The sequence below is a fragment of the Lineus longissimus genome, chromosome 3 (genome assembly GCF_910592395.1).
Source record: "Lineus longissimus chromosome 3, tnLinLong1.2, whole genome shotgun sequence".
In the NCBI taxonomy this organism is placed as follows: Eukaryota; Metazoa; Nemertea; class Pilidiophora; order Heteronemertea; family Lineidae; genus Lineus; species Lineus longissimus.
In genome coordinates, this window is record NC_088310.1 from 4,493,793 (window position 1) to 4,513,494 (window position 19,702).

Here is a 19,702-nt window from a genome sequence, read left to right on the forward strand (position 1 = left end):
ATATCAGTATCTTTGCAGAAAAAAAGTAATTATGTAAATTGTAGGGCATTGAATTGAGAAGTTTGTACATTTGCCTGATGATGTTTTGATATTGAAATATGTTATTGCAAGTTACTGTGGGTGAAGAGTATTGGTCTCTAAAAGGCATTGGTAATGATAATAGCTCATTGCTCAGTGAATACAATAGCGCATAGAGTTAAGCTGGGACGTTTCTCATGATTTGTTTAGTCTGAGGAGCCCATATTTCCTCATGAAAATGGCCCATATTTGTTACTTTTGTTGAATTGCTCAATAAACTGGCATATGCATTGTGTGCAGACTGAAGATAGAGAGATTGGTTGTGAAATGTAACCGGGTCCTGTCTGAGAAAATTTATTCATATCACCTCGTACAAAAGATAAATGTCTAAGATGTGACATTATCGGATCAGACAGGAGATTCAGACAGTAAGAAACGACCATCCTCATTATGGGATGTGCCAATGCGATCATCGAATCAATAAACATAGCACAGGGATAGTATTGGCTTAAGGAATTGAGCGAAAAGTCAATACCAATACTGTAACCAGCCAAATATTTGTGCCTTTTTATTATTGAGACTTGTGAAAATTTGTAAAATGTTTTGGTCATTTTCTTTTTTGCAAAACTCAGTTATTCATGAAATATGCAAATGTTGTGTGTAGAGTGGCTGTTAATTTTGAATAATGCCCTTTCTAGCACAAGTTTTTAAAGAAATTACTTGTTCTAAAAAAAGCAAAATGTTTAAACCTTTCACCAGTTGGTTTGAATATTTGTGTTTAAACTTTACAGTGTCATTGTATTGTTTTTCCCTTTAAGGATAAGTGTAGTTAGATTAGGAAATGTATTTTGTCTTGTGTTTAAAAATGACAACAAAACAAAGAAATTAAAATTGACAAGCAAGTGATTCGAAATGATGTAACATTCTTTATAAACCATCCCCATCCTGTTAACTATTGTCACCGTTTCTGTTGACAAACTGCTGTAACTGCATGGCTTATGTATAACTTCATGTACAGTGTACTTTCCAATGATTAAAGCCAAACTGTACTGAATCCTTTGAAGCATTTGCCAACACTTTGAAATTATTGACAGGAAAACCTTTTTTGCATTGATCGGTTCTGTGATTCAAAAGCTGCAGAAAAGGATCCAAGACAGTCCGGCTTTAATTGCTTACCTTAGAGGACTACGTTTTCCAGGTTTTTCCTAAAATATTCTAGTTTCCGCAATCTAAGACTGCTTCAATAATTGATAGACACCACAAGGCCAACCTGAAACTTGATGTCATGACCCCCGGATACACCTGTGATCCATATGGGGTCTCTGGCATCAGTTGACAGTGAAAAGGAGCTCTTGCACTACCAAGACAGTAGCAACATTTTCTCTAAACTTTGTCAGTTTAAAAATTCCCGGAAAACTTAGCCTGTCACAGTTGAGCTAAGCATTGTTGTTGTATTGTAATAATTGTTGTACGTTGAAAATTTTCAGAATTTGGAGGAACTTTTATGAAAAGATGAAAAAATTTCTAAGTCCGAATATTTTTTTCACTTGTTTTTTTTCTGCTCAAAATGAAGAAACATCATCAGTCCCAAACATTTTTTGAGTTTGAAAATTTTCAGAAATGAAAAGATGAAAAAATTTCTTTGTCCAAATATTTTTTTTTCTTGTTTTTTTTTTCTCAAAATCAAGAAACAATGTCAATCCCAAAATTCTTTGGACCAAAGAAAAGGTGTACCATGGTGAAGTCAGCTTCACCATGGTGAATTCATATTTCACCATGGTAAATCTCAATTCACCATGTCAATCATGATTTCACCATGGTGATTTGGGATTCCTTTTCGTAAGGGATACCAGTGGGTTTTTTATATGGGTCTGTTATCACATCTCAGAGCTTCTAGATTTCCAACTTTTCTTGGGCGATGACCAAAGCTACATGACCTACCTCCTTTGCCAAATCAACAATAGCCAATGGCAGTTTGGATATCGTCATTGATTTGCGTACATTGACAACAACGCAATAAGTCATTGATGTTCCAATAATCTCTACATAGTGCTAACTTCATACTCTCACCCCGTCAGATAAAAACATCAATTTAACATGAAAGAAAACGAAATAAGACTACAATGATGATTCATTGCAGACTTTGTCATATTTGTATTACAGTCTCTTTATTGGCTCAAGATCTAAGTGAAAACTACATCACGTTACAAGAACTCAGTTTACTATATGATTTGTACACACAATGTGGTTCGATTTACAGTCTTATAGCCATGAATCTCGCTTCCGGGATGTGAATGTTGGTTTAATATTGTCTGAGATAGAAAGGTTGTAAGTCAAGCTGAACTAAGCAGTTATTGTGCATTTTTAGTGATGAAGAAGACAATGTTGGATGACTTATGCCAGAAGTAAGACAAGTACATCTAGTAGTGAACTTGTCTTCATTTAGGCTGATATTGGTTAACAGTTTTGTCATTTATTTAGCACCAGAAACTAATGACTTAGGAAATTCCTGTCATTTCCGTGACATTACATCATTGGCGGGTGCCTTCCTAGAATGACCACAAGAAAAGAATGTTCAAAAAGCATGGTATAATGTCCTTTTACCTGGAACTATTATCCTGAAACAAAAATCACTCCCACACATATTTTGGAAGAGTTATCTTGTCATTCCTCCTCAGGTTGTTGTGAAAATTTTCTCATCATAACCGGCAGTCGAGTGGGTTGCGGAAACTGTTTTCTCTGGTTGTTTCTTGAAGGGGATACTCTCTAAGCAGTTCAGTGGGTGAGATTGCATCTGTAGGCGCCTGTCGGGAAAGAAAAAGTGACTGAATACAGTAGGTTGTCGCATGAGACGGGACGAACTGTTAAGGTCTGTGATGCGTAGGAGCTGTTTTGTCTGCAGTTATTGGAGAATATTGGATACGATTCTAATCGTCTTTCAAGTCTGAATGCAGCTTCACATAAACCGCATTTCAAAATTTCATCTTTAGACTGTGGAAACACCCTTCAGCTCATCAGCATTCCCTCACGTCACCTTTAAGGAGTGCGTTGTGTTGGTCGAATTTATTTCTAAGAATGTCAGGTGGGTGATCGCATCTTGCTATTTTAGACCACATCATTTAACCCAAAGAGCGATATCCACTTTTCGGGACACGCTGGCAACTCCTAACTTTCAAATTGACCCTATTACTTTCATGTCAGTTCTATCCCTATGCCTCCAATCCACTTGCCTGTATTAGACTTTAAATCATTGTTAAATAAATGTCTAACTTCATTTTAACAGGAGGTTGTTTGGCTCTCAACCAATTTACACCAAGCAGTGGTTTTCAACTGTCTTTCAGTTGGAAAGGAAATTCATTGGTTGGGTGGTGACAACGATACCTCTTGATATATTTTCTCATATCACCATTTTCATTTCGCCTTGTAGATAAATGTCTGGGTTGATTTGGATTGCATGTCTTTTGGGCTTCAAGCGATTTCACACCAAGGGTGTGATGGATTTTCAGCTTTCTTGCGATTGTAAGAGAAATTCATTGGTTTGTATGTTTCTAAGTTTTGGTCTCAGTAATTACTTGTCTTTCAATTGTTCATCTCCTTTGTAAATATTACACATGTACTTGTAGAGCGGTTTAATTGCAACTCTCAATGAAACTTGAAATTTGAATCTCTCAGAGGAATATAGCCAGTACGTGGGCAGGCAACGGAGACAATCTTGGGCTTGCAAAACACAAACGTAATCCTAAGATGTAATTCCTTGCGCATATCTTCTAAGAAGCACAATAGTGCCCTCAAGCAAATACATCCAAGTAATTGGTTTCCTAATGCAATATCAGTGCAGTGACTTACCGAGAATGATATGACAATCTTGTGAGCAATGTACATGTTATGTTGTACATTCTTAGCAAATATAATGGCTTATGTTACCATGTTGCTCTATAAAATTTCAAGTTGTACTTAACCATTTTTGGCTTGTTTGTGACAGATGCTTTATATTTTTTGAGTGTTTAACATGGGTGGATGATATTTTGCCTGTGGTGTTAAATAAAATATATTTATGAACAAGCGTCTTTTTGATTCCATGCATTGAAGCACCGATGGCTCCATTAATTCACACACTATGCTTGTTTGTTTGAACCTCACACTTTTAGAAATAATCTATATTTTATAATAATATTTTCATTTGAATTTCGCACCTCAAATACCTCTTCTTCTACAACAAACATTCGAGACTTCAAATATGTCAGCTGAGTACAGCCCTACGGGCATAATGTTACCTTCCCCCTGCCCCACAGCCCTTAACTGCCAATCCCCACGTGCCTCCTGGCCTCTTCACTGTCTAAGACCTCAAGGATATCAGCTGAGAGCCACTTTCATTAGCCTCTGATTACTTCAAGGTGGCAGTTGAATATCAGATCCATGAACCTCTTCTTCTCTCCGCTATATCAGCTGAGTATCAGTCCAAGGGGCCTCTTGTTTCACTCAATTATGTGAGCTGAGTACCAGTTGCATGAGCCTCTTGTTATCTTAAGATGACAGGGGAATACCAGTCCCATGAGCCTCTCGTTATCTGAAGTATGTCAGCTGAGTACTTGTCCCGAGAGCCTCTTGTCGCAAGATGTCAGTTGAGTACCAGTCTCCACCAGCTTCTCAACTCAATTCTATGTTCAGTATTCGTGATGTGATATCAGCACATAAAGCCCTTTGTTGCTTTCATCTCAGCTAATACGTCTGTGTGGTGCGTGCTCTCTGAACTTTGATATCTAATGCCGTGTGTTCAGAGCTGTGCCAAAGACACCAAAGGGTGTTCATGGCGCTGTTGGTTCATGAAGATCTATTAACCTCAAGTGCGTCAGCTGAGTACCAATCCCGGATCCTCCCGTTCATCTCAGTATTCTGTGTACGTACACTATGCATATTGAGTGCGATTGAAACATTAAAGCTAATTGTCGCTTTCATCTTAGCTCATACTTTCTCTGTGCCGCTCCCTGAAGTTTAATATCTGATGATGTGTGTTCAAAAGCTCAACAGTAGGCAGGCACAGAAACACTAAAGGGTGTTTGTGGCACTATCGGCAATATTCTCCATTAATCAATTTTTGTTAGATCATTGAAAGTTTTGGAACAGTTTGATATGTCAGTTCAAAAGATTTCCATTCAAGATGCCTAGCAGAAAAAAATCAAGACCAGACACTGCTCGCGGTGTCATGACAAATTAATGTGATCTCAGAAATGGTTGCTGTTATTATACAACTACTGAAGTTAGAGCTACATTATTTTGCCATGATCATGTGCCATGATGATGTCTTTAGTATTGAGGTGAAACCACAGGGTACTATAATTGTGGGACGAGGTGGTAGGGGAATATAAATGTGAGAAATGGTTCCAGGTCTATCAGGACCGAACCAGATAGACTAGCCATAGCGCTAGCTTACAGTGTCTTCAGTTGTTTACACTTTACCACAGGTCACTGATGTACATGTAACATCGAATGTCGCAAGCATTTTGTAATGCATAGTGCGTATTGCCCGATCATCTAGCAATAATTTGTCAAAAAAGGCCTGACCACTTCAACATGTTTCAAGGTAAATAAGCTTGAGATTAAATATTTTGCCTCCTACACATGTTGCTGAAACTTTGGTTTCTGCTCTTAACATCAAAGTATGACATGACACGATGTTGTCTCACATGATGTTAAAAGTGAGCCTGACATTTTCAAGACCATGAGGAGACTGTTGGGATTTGAGTGCTGGCATTATCATACGTGAGGATGAAAAGGTTAGCGTGGCAAGAGATATCACGAGATAATGTAACTTCTTCTTTGAATCGTACAAATGCCGTGATACTAATATGGGTTCAGACCATGCTAACGTCTCTTTGATTTCACATGAAATACACAATTACTGAGACCAGTTTATCCTAGATTGTTTCTTTTTTAGACTGAAATCATGATATCGTTCAGAAGCTCAAAATAACTTGACGATTTCACGAGCAATTGTTTCTCTCATCCATTTACCAAAAGTTTAGCAGAGTCTTAAAGGAAAAAAGCAAGAGCTATGTCATGGTATCATGCTATGATCAATTAGGTTAGGCGTGAAAGTATATCATGTTTTGAAAAATCAGGTGAGCCATCACCAACATTGCATGACAGTTACAGATAAAAATTGGAATGGTTCTGCTGATAACAATATCAGACATGCAATATTGAACCTCAGTTTTGGCACTCCGCTAACAGATACTTTTTGAAATGGGACAGAATGTTTTAAGTATGTTCAGTCTATCATACCACTTGCCAAATAATAAATAATAATTGATTATCAATATACGGAGAGAAGTTTACCTCTTGATGTTCAAAAGTTTTTCTAACAATTCAGTAACCGGAAAAACGAATTTCTGTCCATCAGTTCACCCACCTAATCGCTTGTTGCGCTGGAAACATTTTTGCATTACCACATTTTGCACTCTTGTAAGAAAACATTTCAAGCACGTAGATTGCCGGAAATTTATAAGCTGAGATGAACGCGACGTGTGACAATCTTGGCAACTGGGTGAAAATAAAATGGGCAGCATACCAATTACTATTTAAGCATGGCAAGTAATGGTATTCATTGAGAATACAATGCCGTCTTTTGATAGATAGTGATCTTTGCTCATCTACATCTTTGCTTCCCTTTCCCCTCCTCTTCAGGACACCTCCTTCTCTCGTGTCTTATGGACAGCATTGTCAGTCCTAAGGGTGTCCTTAACAGAGATGTTATACACTATAAGTGACCAATAACATTGCATCCTGTTGTTTTATGCATTTGAGAACCGTCTGTTCTTTCTATCACTCTCCTCTACCATGTCTTAAATTGACACTTCAGAGGTTTAAGCGGTCCTTTACCAAATATATATGAAGTGTTCTTTGTGATTCCTTCCATCTGTTCCCAAGTTCCCCTACCTACATTTAGGATTGACTATTGTGAGCTGTTTGTGATGGTCTTGGTGTTCATAAGTGTTGTTTTAAAATCAAAAGAATTCACAGGTAACTTTTCTTGGATCACGTGAGTGAGTGTTGGTATCTTTCAGGTGAAAATTGATACTTTTCAGGACATAGTTCTAAAATGGCTACAGAATCCAGATTATAGAATGCAATGATAATAATAACTGTTTGCTGTGGCTGTAGTAGTCATCCTGCGGCTACAATCAGTCCTTCACTTGAGTCTTGGCCAGTTGGCCTTGTCATGGGCACGTTGCCGTAGGCAATGGAGTTGTCTCCCTGTGCGTAGTTGGCCCAGTCCGGCTTGTCTGAGGTCAGCATAGAATGTGTCTTGACTGAAAAAGGCAGCAGTTGATTTTTGTGTGATTTTGTGTTAAATAGCAAAAAGGTCCTTATATAATGTGTCATTTTCTGCTTTTGATGTGTGTTTTATGGCTAGAGAGATTGACAGTTTTTGGCTAATTGCTAGACAAAAATGCAACATACCTGTTATAAGTCACTACATCTTTGATTTAAAAATGTACATAAAATTCATTGTAACAAGTGGTTTTGTGAAATACTGCTTCTTTCTAAAATGCCTTCTCAGAAAAAGTGATGGGAATTTGTAGCAGTTTCAGAAAGTGTTCGGCAGGCAAAGAGTTATTGTTTCAGAGTTTTAAAAGTGATTAAACAACAAAAAATTCTAAACCAAGGCAGGAACTCTTTAAAGAATTTTGAGTATTTGTTTATCATATCATGCCAATTCTTGAATTATGATATCATGATCATGCAGTTTCACAAAATACTAGGTACTGTATAACACCTTTGTGGAGTTGATTACATTTGTTTTATTGAAGTTCTTTTGGTTATTTCAAACTGTGCATTGACTGTATTATACTTCTAAAACTTTCAGATGTTTGTTTCTTTTTTCTTGCAATTTAAAAAATCTGCTTTCTTCATGCAACCACAGGCTAAGTACAACATTTCTTTTAAACCCAATTAATTTTTGCTAAATAAATTCCCTGCATCACGTTTTAGGAAATAATCCGTCATAAACCCCTGCAGCTAACTTTCAAATTCCGTTTCTCATTGGTCGAACCGATATTCAATTTCAGACACGGCTAATAGTTGTCGGGACGTTCGTATTCGTCATTGGTGGAAGTGTTTGAATTGCTGCCAAGGGCGCGATTCTGATGAAGCGAGATATATGAATGACTCAGCCGGAGGTAGATGATCTTAGTACTCTCTGAATGTCCTGCCTGATAAATCTTATTCCCTCTCTGGCGAAACCTTAGCCAAAACTGGCCACTGTCTCTGTCTGAATGTTGTCTCTGTGGCTGTTGTTGGCTTGAATGCTTTTGGGGCAAAACATTGTTTGACAACGCATAGTGTGTATGTCGCAATTGCTTTTGGAGTGTGGGGAAAGATATGTAGCTTTGTTGTCTCCATGTATGTTGTGAACTTGAATGCTGCCCAGGAAGTCCAATAGTATCAAGTGTTTGTGGCATCACATCCAGATTCCAGAATTAATCAAGCCCTCACGCCTAAGTGCCATTCAGACAGGTTGTACACTAAAGGACACTTGGCGAAATAGACCATAATAAGTAAGGCTGACATGGAGACAATGTCACAACCTACATAATCTAGTTTTTGGCAAATGACCATTTCAAAGCTAGTAGTATATACCAAATATTTTTGTCGTACAGTTTACTTTCTATAAACGTTTCATATGATAGTGTCACTGTTGTCCTTGTGCATATGTAGTGCATCATTCATCAGCGTAAATGTAGGTGTTTGATATGTGCTATACTCTATGAATGTTTGTTTAATGTGTTGGATATGAAGTGTTGCTGTTGTACATGTAAATCCATCTCGTATGTTTAAATTACATTTCTCTCTAAAACAATGGTTCTGAAAATCGGTAAATTTTTGTGGGTATTTTTAAGTCTGTGACACGGTTTGTGTACATGCCATCTATTGCCAAATTTGTTAGATGCTGGATCTGGGAATGCTGATTAGACATGGTCAACCTGACATGGATACAGTACACTGACATATTGTCAAACAATATTCTACAAATGACTTCAAAGGGTTCAAACTCTTCAAAAGATTTTCAAATTGTTTTTCTATTTCAATTTTAGACAATCTCTTTCAGAATATATATTTTCCTAGCTCTTTGTAGAAGTACTTTGCTGGCTGTGATGATCCTCCCTACTCCCACATCCATAAGCATCCTTCCATGTTACATGTATTTCCTGAGCAGGGAAGTTCTTCCACTGTCTTGTTCTATTAATAAGACTTGAAAGAGTTCCACACTCCCCCACACACTTGTATATTCTGGTTACAAAGCCAACCTCTTCATTAATTAATGCACGATGAAGCTGTTTGATTTTTTCCTCCGTGCCCTAGGAAGTACTTGTGCAAGTACTGCTATCTAAGGCTTGGTTAGCAAGTTACTGTATAAAATTTGGGTCTCATATTTTGTGCGTTTCAAGACTAAAGTCAGCCCATACTACCAAACCTTCCATGCTTTCTTTCACTGATTCGAATGGGAATTTGGTTCAATATAAGCAATAAATTACATTTTACGTCTCATCCAATTCTGTTTGCACATTTTCCACGTCTTCAACGAATAAGATTATAGAAAATCAATCAATTTATTGGGTTTAAGGATCAATATATTGGGATGTGTTTGGAAACCTCTGGGACATCTTGCAACTTGCTCATTTTGAAAGTTATCAAGTTGTGTTTGGAAGGCCTTTTTACAGCCTCTAATTGTGAGGCTTTGGATGCAAATCCCTCTATCCACTGATAAAGACTTGGCTTACCAATACAACAGGTCTATATAGCATTACAAATGTTTGATCCAGACACGCTTCCAGAAGATAATCACAGAGTAGATTGCTCCTTTGCAAAATGATGTACATGTAGCATGGTTTGATGTACATTCGGAAAGAATTAGCCATCATCTTTCATCATTAGGGCCGTATCCCACGGATGTCTTCAACACCATTGTTGATAGATCATTAGGCATAGCTAACAGGTTGGTTAGCATCTGATGATGCATCGTGGGACATTAAGATGCGATTTAGCACAGAATCAAAGAAGGCGGTGAGGATTGAGAGCAGAAATTTATATCATAGTATTAAAAAGCACATGTAAACATGACCATGAAGTGTTTGAATAGCATTGGCTGAATGAAAGATTTTAGTTACACATGTCCAGCACAGATGGTGGTAGGAGAAGCATTCTAAAAGTGCCACTTTTCTTGACTCCCGTGGTTGCACTGAAAGAAATAGTGTTACACTTCGTTTCATCAGTCCGTTCTGATTTGGAGGTCTCTGATAATTCATGGCCATCAGACATCACTGATTGTATGTTATTCTTACTTGACAATAGTTAGCGTGGATCGAGTGACTTGTTTGGCAGCTAGTTCTCCCTTATTATGGCTAATCAATATAAATTTGGCCGTGAGAGTCACTACTGATTGCCATACTGTTGAAAGCTTCGACTAATTGTGAAACTGCAGACCTTGCTTCATGACTCAAAGTTACCTGGATTGTTGCGGGGGGGAGGGGGGTAATGTTTTGTTGCGGCTTGATAGATCATGAAGTTTAGGAATTTGAAACAGAACTGTACTTTCTGCTATAAAGTTTCTCATCATACATAACTACTTACTCAACATGATGTTGACAACATAAGTTGCCAAAACTTGATTGATGAAAATAAGTTGTCTATCGCCTACTAAAAATTGGAATGAAGTTGAAATGATCAATCTAGTTTAAAGAACTTGAAAGGTCAAAGCTGCCTTCTTCTTCTGGGCAAGCAACTTGTGTGTGGATAAGCACATTGGTTGATCAATTTAAAGCATCTTACACACTCTAATCCCTCTGACATTGGCTGACTGGCTTCCTCATGTCTGGTATTAGATGGCAGCGAAATTTGAATTGCCTCAGAATGTGACACGTGTTCAAAGTCTAAGGAAAATTTCTCTATTCCTGTGGACAGGGTCATATTTAGCAGGGTTGCAGGGGAATCAACTGCCCCCAGAAATCTTTGAAAATGTGTTTTTCCTGCAGATTTGCCTCTTTGGTGGTCAAAATGTCGATGATGCCGTGGCTGAAATTCCTTCGTGGTTTCCATCAACTTAAACGCATTATAACGATACTCGCCCCACTGACCATTTTAGCCAAGGTAAAACCTTGATGATTCTGACCCTATGCAGTGATGATGCTGATTAAGGATCGGGTAAGCTGTGGGCATCACAAGATGGAACTTATTAGACGTGATGAGGATACTAGAACATGCTCTTTTGGTCAACACTATTAGGCCAGTCTTTTAAATGGAATATTTGTGAAGAAGTTGGCTTGCTGCAGCATTGGCTCAAGGTTGGCATTCTTGTGGTTGCACCATCGTTTGGTCAGCATTCTCGAGATGTTCCTCCTGCTTTAAAAGTCCAAACCTATTACTTCAAATTTGATGTAATAGGTTTTTGGATGTGTGCATAAATCTTCTAATGATGCCGTGTTACCAGTACTAAATGACATGTACATGCCCACTTGGAGAAGGGTCATCTTTGAAAACCTGCACTTAATGTGACCTGGTTGAGAGGAAGCGTTCTCCTACACAAATTAATTCACAGAATTTATTGACAAATTTTGTTTCACAAAAGTACTCTCCTGGAATTTCTCACTTGAGGTGCACATCACTCTCATGAACAACGTCAGCAGGTTATGGATTTTTCCCTTTGATGACTGCCATTCTGGCATGGCTGTCAACATGAGTCAGCTTGCCGTGGCGGTCGTATTATCGACAAGCGTCTAAGGCATTGAAGTGAACTCTGTGAGGAATTACCAATTCAAATGTGGAATAGAATTGTCGAAGTTCCACTTTAGTGTTGTGTGTGATAAACATTGATAAATACAGGTTGCTCAATGCTGGCTTAAAAAGAATGAAAGAAGAGCACAAGTTGCTGGTCAACTATACTCAACTGTTGTTGCGTGATACAATATCATGCGACATGCAGTTAATAAAAGTGTTGGGTACTTATACTAAATTCATCATCATCCTTTTGCCCACATTTCCAATAATTTCTGTTTTGACGTATGATGTCTGATTCAATTTCTGTGCATATTCAACACATTGAAACTCCCTGTGCTTTTCATCTGCGAAAATTCCATTTACATTTTTCTCAAAGATATTCAATTAGAATAGCATACCATCGCTTTCAGCAAGATTATTTTTTGGTTGGAATGTGCGGTCTTTGATGTCTCAACCCATGTTTGCCAAATGGCTTTAAAGAATGTCAGTATGATTATGTACTATTTGATGAAATATCTTTTGCTGTAGAGCTTCTTGCATTGTGGGTCTTTTCTTTGTATCCTCTTTGCTGTCAAATACTGTTTGATATGTCCTGAGCAATGTATACAAAATGACTTTGCTGATTGTGTTCATGAAGAAAACTGCTGTGTTGACATAGCAGATGTCAGATTCACTGTTTTAGCTTTTCAGTGTCAGCATTCCTTCAAACTTTGGTATTACCAATACATCAAGTCCGTACAATTTGCTATGACTGACTGAGAGATAAAGGCATTTGATTCCATCACTCTCATACATGTCGTCATGGTTTCACTTGACTCTTCTTCCACTGGCTAATCAAGTGGCACAACGTCACCGCCGATGCAGCCATTGCCTCCGGTGACTCTGGGATTGAGAGCGCTTGTTCAGTTCTTGTCTGCTACATGATAGAATTCTGCAGTGGTATAGACAAGTAGTGGAAAATCTGTATGAAATTGTAAGTGTTGACGGAGCAGTCTGCCTTGAATACCATGATATTATGGATGTTAGATAATGCTGATGTGTATGGCAGTAAATATGGGTAATGGAGATGCAATTCACCTAAAGAACTACTTTGGCCGATTCACTCTGCCGTCTGCGTGACCTTGTGGATTCTATGTTTTCTGTTGAATTAGCCATCAATTATAATAAAACATATCAATCTTTCCATCTCTGCCTTCCTTCAGAAGTTCAATACCTTAATTAATTGTAAAGCAGTTAATCAAGGCACTATTAGCTCCAGTAAACCAAACCCCATATAATAAATTAATTGTGATTACCAGTGTTCGCTGCTTGTTTACAGGAGTCAACATAAGGCTGATGAATGGATGTCTTGTTTCCAGCGCTATTCACAGGTTATCACCGCCCATCGGAGAAGAACGCGCAGTCAATAGTCTTAAACTGCCACCTATAATACAACATACGCCATTTCAATCTGGCCGCCCGCTTTCACCTAGATTGCGAATTGATTAATCTTAATGCAGCAAATCAAGTGACTCTTATCTCCTGAGCGGCAGTCGAAGCTGACGCTTGAATTTGCTGAGATTGTTGGCATTATGCTATAAATCAATAAACTTGGCCACATGGCTGGTTTCCTGATGAGAGGTTTGCTTTGGTCGATTGTCACGGGGGTCTCTGATCATGGAAACTGTTGATTTGCTCCAGCCAAGGGTTTCCTGGTGGGCTTTTCCCTCTCTGCTGGATTGTAACCAGAACTGTGGTCAAACAGGCGTGGGCGTTGTAACATGATCGATGTTGAGCTGTGTCTTCTGTTGAGTGGCTGACCAAATAGTAACATCAAAGTGTTGTGGTCAAGCATACTTGTTGATCTCCCTTTCCTTTACTCACCAATTTGTCTAGTCATGTGGATTGATTTCTGGGATGGTTTTGTAAATGGTAGGAAAAGTGCTGGTGTTACGGAAGATGGCCAGATTCCTGACCAACAGATCATTGGTTCAAATCCGCTTCGAGGCACTTTGTTTTTCTCCAAGAGTACCAAGTTAAAGTTGCTCCTTCATCCAGTTAGACTGTAGGATGCTGAAGCTCTTAGCAAGGATTTCTTCAAAGGGTGCTAAACAGAAATAATCTGACATCAAACTGAAGAAGAAAAAAGCCTTCAGGTTTTACGACCAAAAAGTTTTAGATTAGTCCTGTGACATATACTTCCACTAGTTTGAATGCAAGACAGTTTGTGTATGCCGTCATCTGATAAAGTAAGCATGGCTTGAAAATTAATACCAGAGTTGAATTTTTGAAAGTGGCGACAATCGATTTAAAAATTTGCTTTCTGCGGCGAAAGTGGTTGGTTGTTAATTTGTGTGGGAGCAGCTGACATGACTTATCAACCACTTGATGTTAGACATTCTATCAGAAGAGGTGCTGTCATGTGAAGGACTTGCCATATCTAGGTCTACCGGTACGAATTCCCTGAGCCAACCACTATGTTTCATACCACTGTGATTTGACATCACAAGGTAACAGCTAAAATGTGCGCTCATTGGTAAATTTACCAAAATAACCTGTGTCAATATGGAAACTTTGTAACATCAGTTTCGAGTGCCTGATAACTGCTTTTCATACGTTCGGTCTCCTGCATGGTCATGTTGAGCTAGAAAACATAATCCTCCCTCGGGAGGTGAGTCGCGATATTTTGACAAAGTTGCTATTTGCTCATCGGTCCATAAGCTTAGCATTAGCATAAGAAAGTATTTTCGTTTCTGATTTGTATTCCGAATGAAAACGATTATGCTGTGTTTATCAATGGTGATATACATAAAGTATGAATTGGATCTATATTTGGCATGAAGCTTATACCGATGACGTACATAGGCCTATTTTGCCAGGGGGATGAAGTCCAAATATTTTTTTCACTTGTTTTTTTCTACTCGAAATGAAGAAACATCGTCAGTACCAACAATTTTTTTACTTTGAAAATTTTCAGAATTTTGAACTTTTATGAAAAATGAAAAAAAGTGTAAGTCCAAATTTATTTTTTTTCACTTTTTTTTCTGCTCATAATGAAGAAACATCATCAGTCCGAAATGTTTTTTTACTTTGAAAATTTCAGAATTTTTATGAAAAGATGAAAAAATTTCAAATGTTTTGTGAGCTGATAGTGTCTTTTTGTGAAGCGGGAAAAAGTAAAAAAGGCTACAGGTAACTTGGTAACAATCATCCCTACAAAACAATGTCCTGTTAGCGTCATAAGTTGTACTAAGCTTCAATCGGGACAGGAAGAAGTGGAGAAGTCAGGTCTAGCCTAGGTTGTCTTGTCCCCCTTGTCTCAGGATAGCACTTCTTTCAAAAAACCCCGAACTTTTGCCCTAATTAGCACATTTCCCCTCAAATCCCTGTGTTTAATAGTATCATATTCCTCTTAAGATATCTGATATCTCTAATCTATACTTAGTGCCAATATGAATGTACCACAATATGGCTCTCTTTATCAAAGTTCATTTCTGAACTAATGCTGTAATATATTCATAAGAAAAGTTACCGATCTGAATAAGTCTCCTTCCCCCTGGGGTGCAGTGGCATTCTGTGGTCGATTTTGCCAAGAGGTGACGTGTGATGAAAAGATAGCTTATTTTAGCATAGCACCTGAGTGTAATGATCCATTCATTTGCGTGTACCAGTCTGGCAAGTGTAGTCGCGGCGGTGGCACTATGATCGTGCCAGACCATACACTGATTCGTTTGGATTTATGGCTATAATGATTTCTGCCGCACGTAAAAAACATTGGAGCGTTTGTAACTAGGTAGTGTATGGGTGATTTATTCACATTCCTGCAGGCCGTGAATTGATCAGCTGGGGGTACATGTGGTTTCCTGTAGCGGTTTACTGTGATTCGTAATGGATTATCATAACAACTTCTGATGATCAATGGGCATTGGTAAATTGTCGTTTTCTGTTCCTTCTTGTTATCAATAATTTGATAGTTAAAGGAACAGTAGTTTACTCACCCTATGCATCAGCTGGGAATACTCTGTCGTTTGTGCCTTTCGTTTATGTGCAGTTCATATATAATGGATTATCATAACATGTTCTGATGGATACGCTGAATCATTATCATCCTTCTGTTCTTTGTTCTTTGTTCTGGTTGACCATTTTATAGTTAAAGAATCAGAAGTTTACTTATATACCTATTGCGTAGTTTGATAGTTACACTCTTTTGTGTGGCATTTGTGAATAGGGTTATGTGCAACTTATAACGGATTATCATCAGGACAGAAGAGCCGATGAAAGATGCATCTAAATATGATTTTATACATTTTCTCCCTTTGATACTAGTATTCAGTTATTCTTGCAGTGGCTGGTAGGTTTGATAATGGGTTTGGCGTAATGAGATAAGAAGGCCTATTTTAGATTCTGTGACTTTGATCCCTTTTGCCTGAGGAGGAGGGGGGAACTTTGGAGGATGCCTTTCAACGACTTACTGACCTTTACCAGGGAAGTCTAATAGTCTTATGCTGTGGTCATACTGGCATTCTAAACCAAACTGAATGCACATTAAAACTTAAACGCGTAATAGAGAGCTGTGAAAAAATGCCCTGTCTGCAATTTGCTTGACACCACAGCTTGACACCCTTGCCATTTCACTTTTGGGGAAAAGACATCTAGGTGGCGCAGTAAAGTGTATGATTCTAAACCCGGATTGAGGTATTATCTGACGTTGACTCTATATTTTTATCACTGTGTTTCCGATTAATGGTGATAAAATATGGTGGATAAATGGTAAGAAGTCAAAAGAAAACATAAATATTGACTTATATCTAGTGACGTACATCGGTTTCCATGCAAATGGTTATCGTGTTGGTTACTAAGAATTGCAATAATGGGAGAAACAGCAACTAGACTACCATCTATGACAAAATGGTGGAATATTCATCAAAGGAAAGTCTATTTATGGTGGTGATCTAATTGTTGTTATCTTTTGGACATTAATGTTGCTCAGGTACTGTATGTGTCCTGGAACACGTAGAACCCCTTTGATATGGGGACACATGAAACCTGGGACGCAATAAGGGTGGCAATAGGCACTGCCATTATTGGCTAAACCTTGAAATCCAGTTGCAATTGGAACTCCTTCAAAATGAAGTGAATGCCTGTTTAAAACCTGCAGGCTGTTCTCTGAAAAACAAAGAACACTTGAGACTCCCAAACTTGAAATTGAAAAAGTTCTAATTGCTTTAGGATTTCAAGTTCTTGCCAAAATGCTGGTGCCTATGTGGTCAACCCTTAAACCCATCCTACATCGAATTGTGTTATCCTTTCTATCTCTTCGTCCCTTCGTGCTCCAAATCTTCTCAATATCTCTCAGAGATGTCAACCACAATCTACTCAGGCAGCAATTGAATTGCTTCCACTCGAGAATGAAATCAATGAAGTAGTGACGCCATGATCGACTGCATGTAACTGGTTTGTGTTTAAAGACACTTAGATTTGCCAAATCTTAAAGCATTGACATTGCCTGCAGCACTACTTAAAGCAATAACATTGACTGTAGCACTACCTAAAGTGTTAAAATGCATCCATCCCGGATCTCGCCAGATTATCTTCGAGTCGAAATGATTGATTTTTGGACACGAGATGCATTAATAGTGTTTTTATCTCCATAGATTGGGGCTAAGCCATTTGCCGCTATAAAGCTACAATAAGTGGACTTGCAATTGATAAGGTACTTTAGCCTGTTCTTTGCAGATGCAATGGGACGGCAGTTGTCATTGTCATTAAATTGAGAGGGCGGGAGATGATTCTGGAATTGATTTCCTCGGGGGTTAACTCCATCCTGGTATGGCAACCCCAGATTTTCTGCTGCAGCCTGTATGAAATAAACTGCCACCAGCACTTACGATAAGGGCATTTAATGCACAAGACAGTTGAAAATGCTACTTTTCGACAACGGCAGAGCCAAGCAGATTTCAATTACTGATCAATTAATTGAATTAGTTCATAGTCAGATGGGATGTGATGTGCAACCGCTTATTCTGAGGTCAAAGTGTCAATCACTGTGGGTTGTCATGTTTCCTAATACCTACCTACATGTTTCGTCACCTATCCACTCTATCTCAACAGCCAGACCATTCATAACTAATTATTTCACCTATCCACTCGTATCTCAACAGCCAGACCATTCATAACTAATTATTTCACCTATCCACTCGTATCTCAACAGCCAGACCATTCATAACTAATTATTTCACCTAGCCACTCGTATCTCAACAGCCAGACCACTTATAACTAATTATTTGTCCTACACAATCACACAAGGATATTAACATTGATGGGTTCGTGACTGTTGATTCCACCATTGGTGTTTTATAGCATTGTTTTCCTGAGACCAATAAACAGGTCTGACCACTTAATCAACAGGTCTACTCGATCGTTGACTATGTACACGGCGTCACAGAACTGACCATTTGTATTTTGACATAATTTCTTTGAATCTTGCAATTTTCCCTGGATTTCTGGACTGTGAAAAGCTTATTTTCTTCAAACGGTCCAATCTTTTCCATGTTTTAAAAAATCGTACAATGTTTGATTTTCAGAATGTCAATTGTTTCCTCATGTTTCATTTCTACTTGGCCAATCCAACTTGTGATGACCGATATTTCTCTCTGTCCAATTTCACACCTCGATGTTGTTTGAAGAAAGTTTTTTTCAAGATGCTTTTTACAGTGAAAAATGAGTGGTACCACACCCTAGGCAGAAATATGAGGGAGACCTGCAAGATTAGCATAGTCAAGTATACAGATAGGTCAGCTTTTTTCTGAACCACCATGTACATTGTGAATAATATAATATGATGTTATTCATAGAAAATCAACTAGATTATCTCGCACTTCATTCATGGGTCAGAAGTGTAATTAATTGGTTAGGACTAATAACGACCTCCTTGATTACCAGGAACAATCAGTGACTTACTATATTTAGCGCCAAATCTTCGCATTCTATTTACACGTATTTGTTTTAGATACTGACAACGTATAGATAATCAGGTGACGTACATTATAAAATCCAATTTTTGGGCTATTAATAACTTTTCTGCGCTAATTTTGTCTCCTCGTTACTGAAGTGATAGGCCTAGTGTATTATTATCGCTTTATTAATATTTCACGTGGCATTCTTGCTGGCCACATGTGATGGATTGAGAGACATATGGATGCTTGACTAAAAAGGTAGGGAAACAATGTTCAGGTCATGATTTTTAGGGAGCCTCTGATAAAATACTTCTTATTTTAGTTCTCAGATGACCAGAACACTCATATTTGGCACTTCGATTTCCCAATCGTTTGTTCAATAAGAATCCTTTTAGAAGAGAAAAATAACACCTAGTTGGAGGTTGTTGCTTGCCTCATCAAGACCACTTGAGTAGACCTCAAATTATGTACAAAACCCTCGGCTTGAGTGCTTGGCTTAAGTGCTTCAGGTTGGTCCGAATTTTTGGTCTAGTACCCCAGCAGCTTTACCAAGGACCACAAGCTCAAATTCCTAACATTTTGCCCAAGTTTAATTCAGTAGATTTTGTACCAGCTGCACCATAGGAATCACTGGCAATAAGTTCCATTTTGAGGCGGGTCAAGTAAATTCTGACAACTTGCACTTTAAAACAAATGGAGATAAGGTATAGGCAGGTATAAAATTAAACGTCTCTCCTTATCTTCTTGTGACCCTCAGGCCCCCATCTTACTGGTACTAATTTTGCACTATTTAAAATTTTCAATCTGTTCTGAGAAGCACGTTTCTGCTGCTCATAGTGATAAAGGCACATGGCGGAATATAAAATCAGCCTCTTTACTTCTTACATCACCTTTTGGCCTTTGCAAATTGATAAATAGGCTTCTTTCATCAAACCAGATTGGATCATGGGCTACCTGGGTAGATCGAGTAGCTG

The 19,702-nt window shown here is 38.3% G+C and overlaps 1 protein-coding gene across 3 annotated transcripts in view; it reads left to right on the top strand.

The window, feature by feature from the left end:
• The window catches only part of LOC135485455 (uncharacterized), a 56,362-nt gene that overhangs the window by 18,758 nt on the left and 17,902 nt on the right, over positions 1–19,702 (top strand). For 2 of the 3 annotated variants that reach the window (XM_064767471.1, XM_064767472.1), the window contains exon 11: positions 8,088–8,198. The exons of the other annotated variant lie outside the window; for it this stretch is intronic. In XM_064767471.1, coding sequence (XP_064623541.1) covers positions 8,088–8,198 — 111 coding nt within the window. The remainder of the gene's footprint in view (positions 1–8,087; positions 8,199–19,702) is intronic. 3 annotated transcript variants of the gene reach the window in all.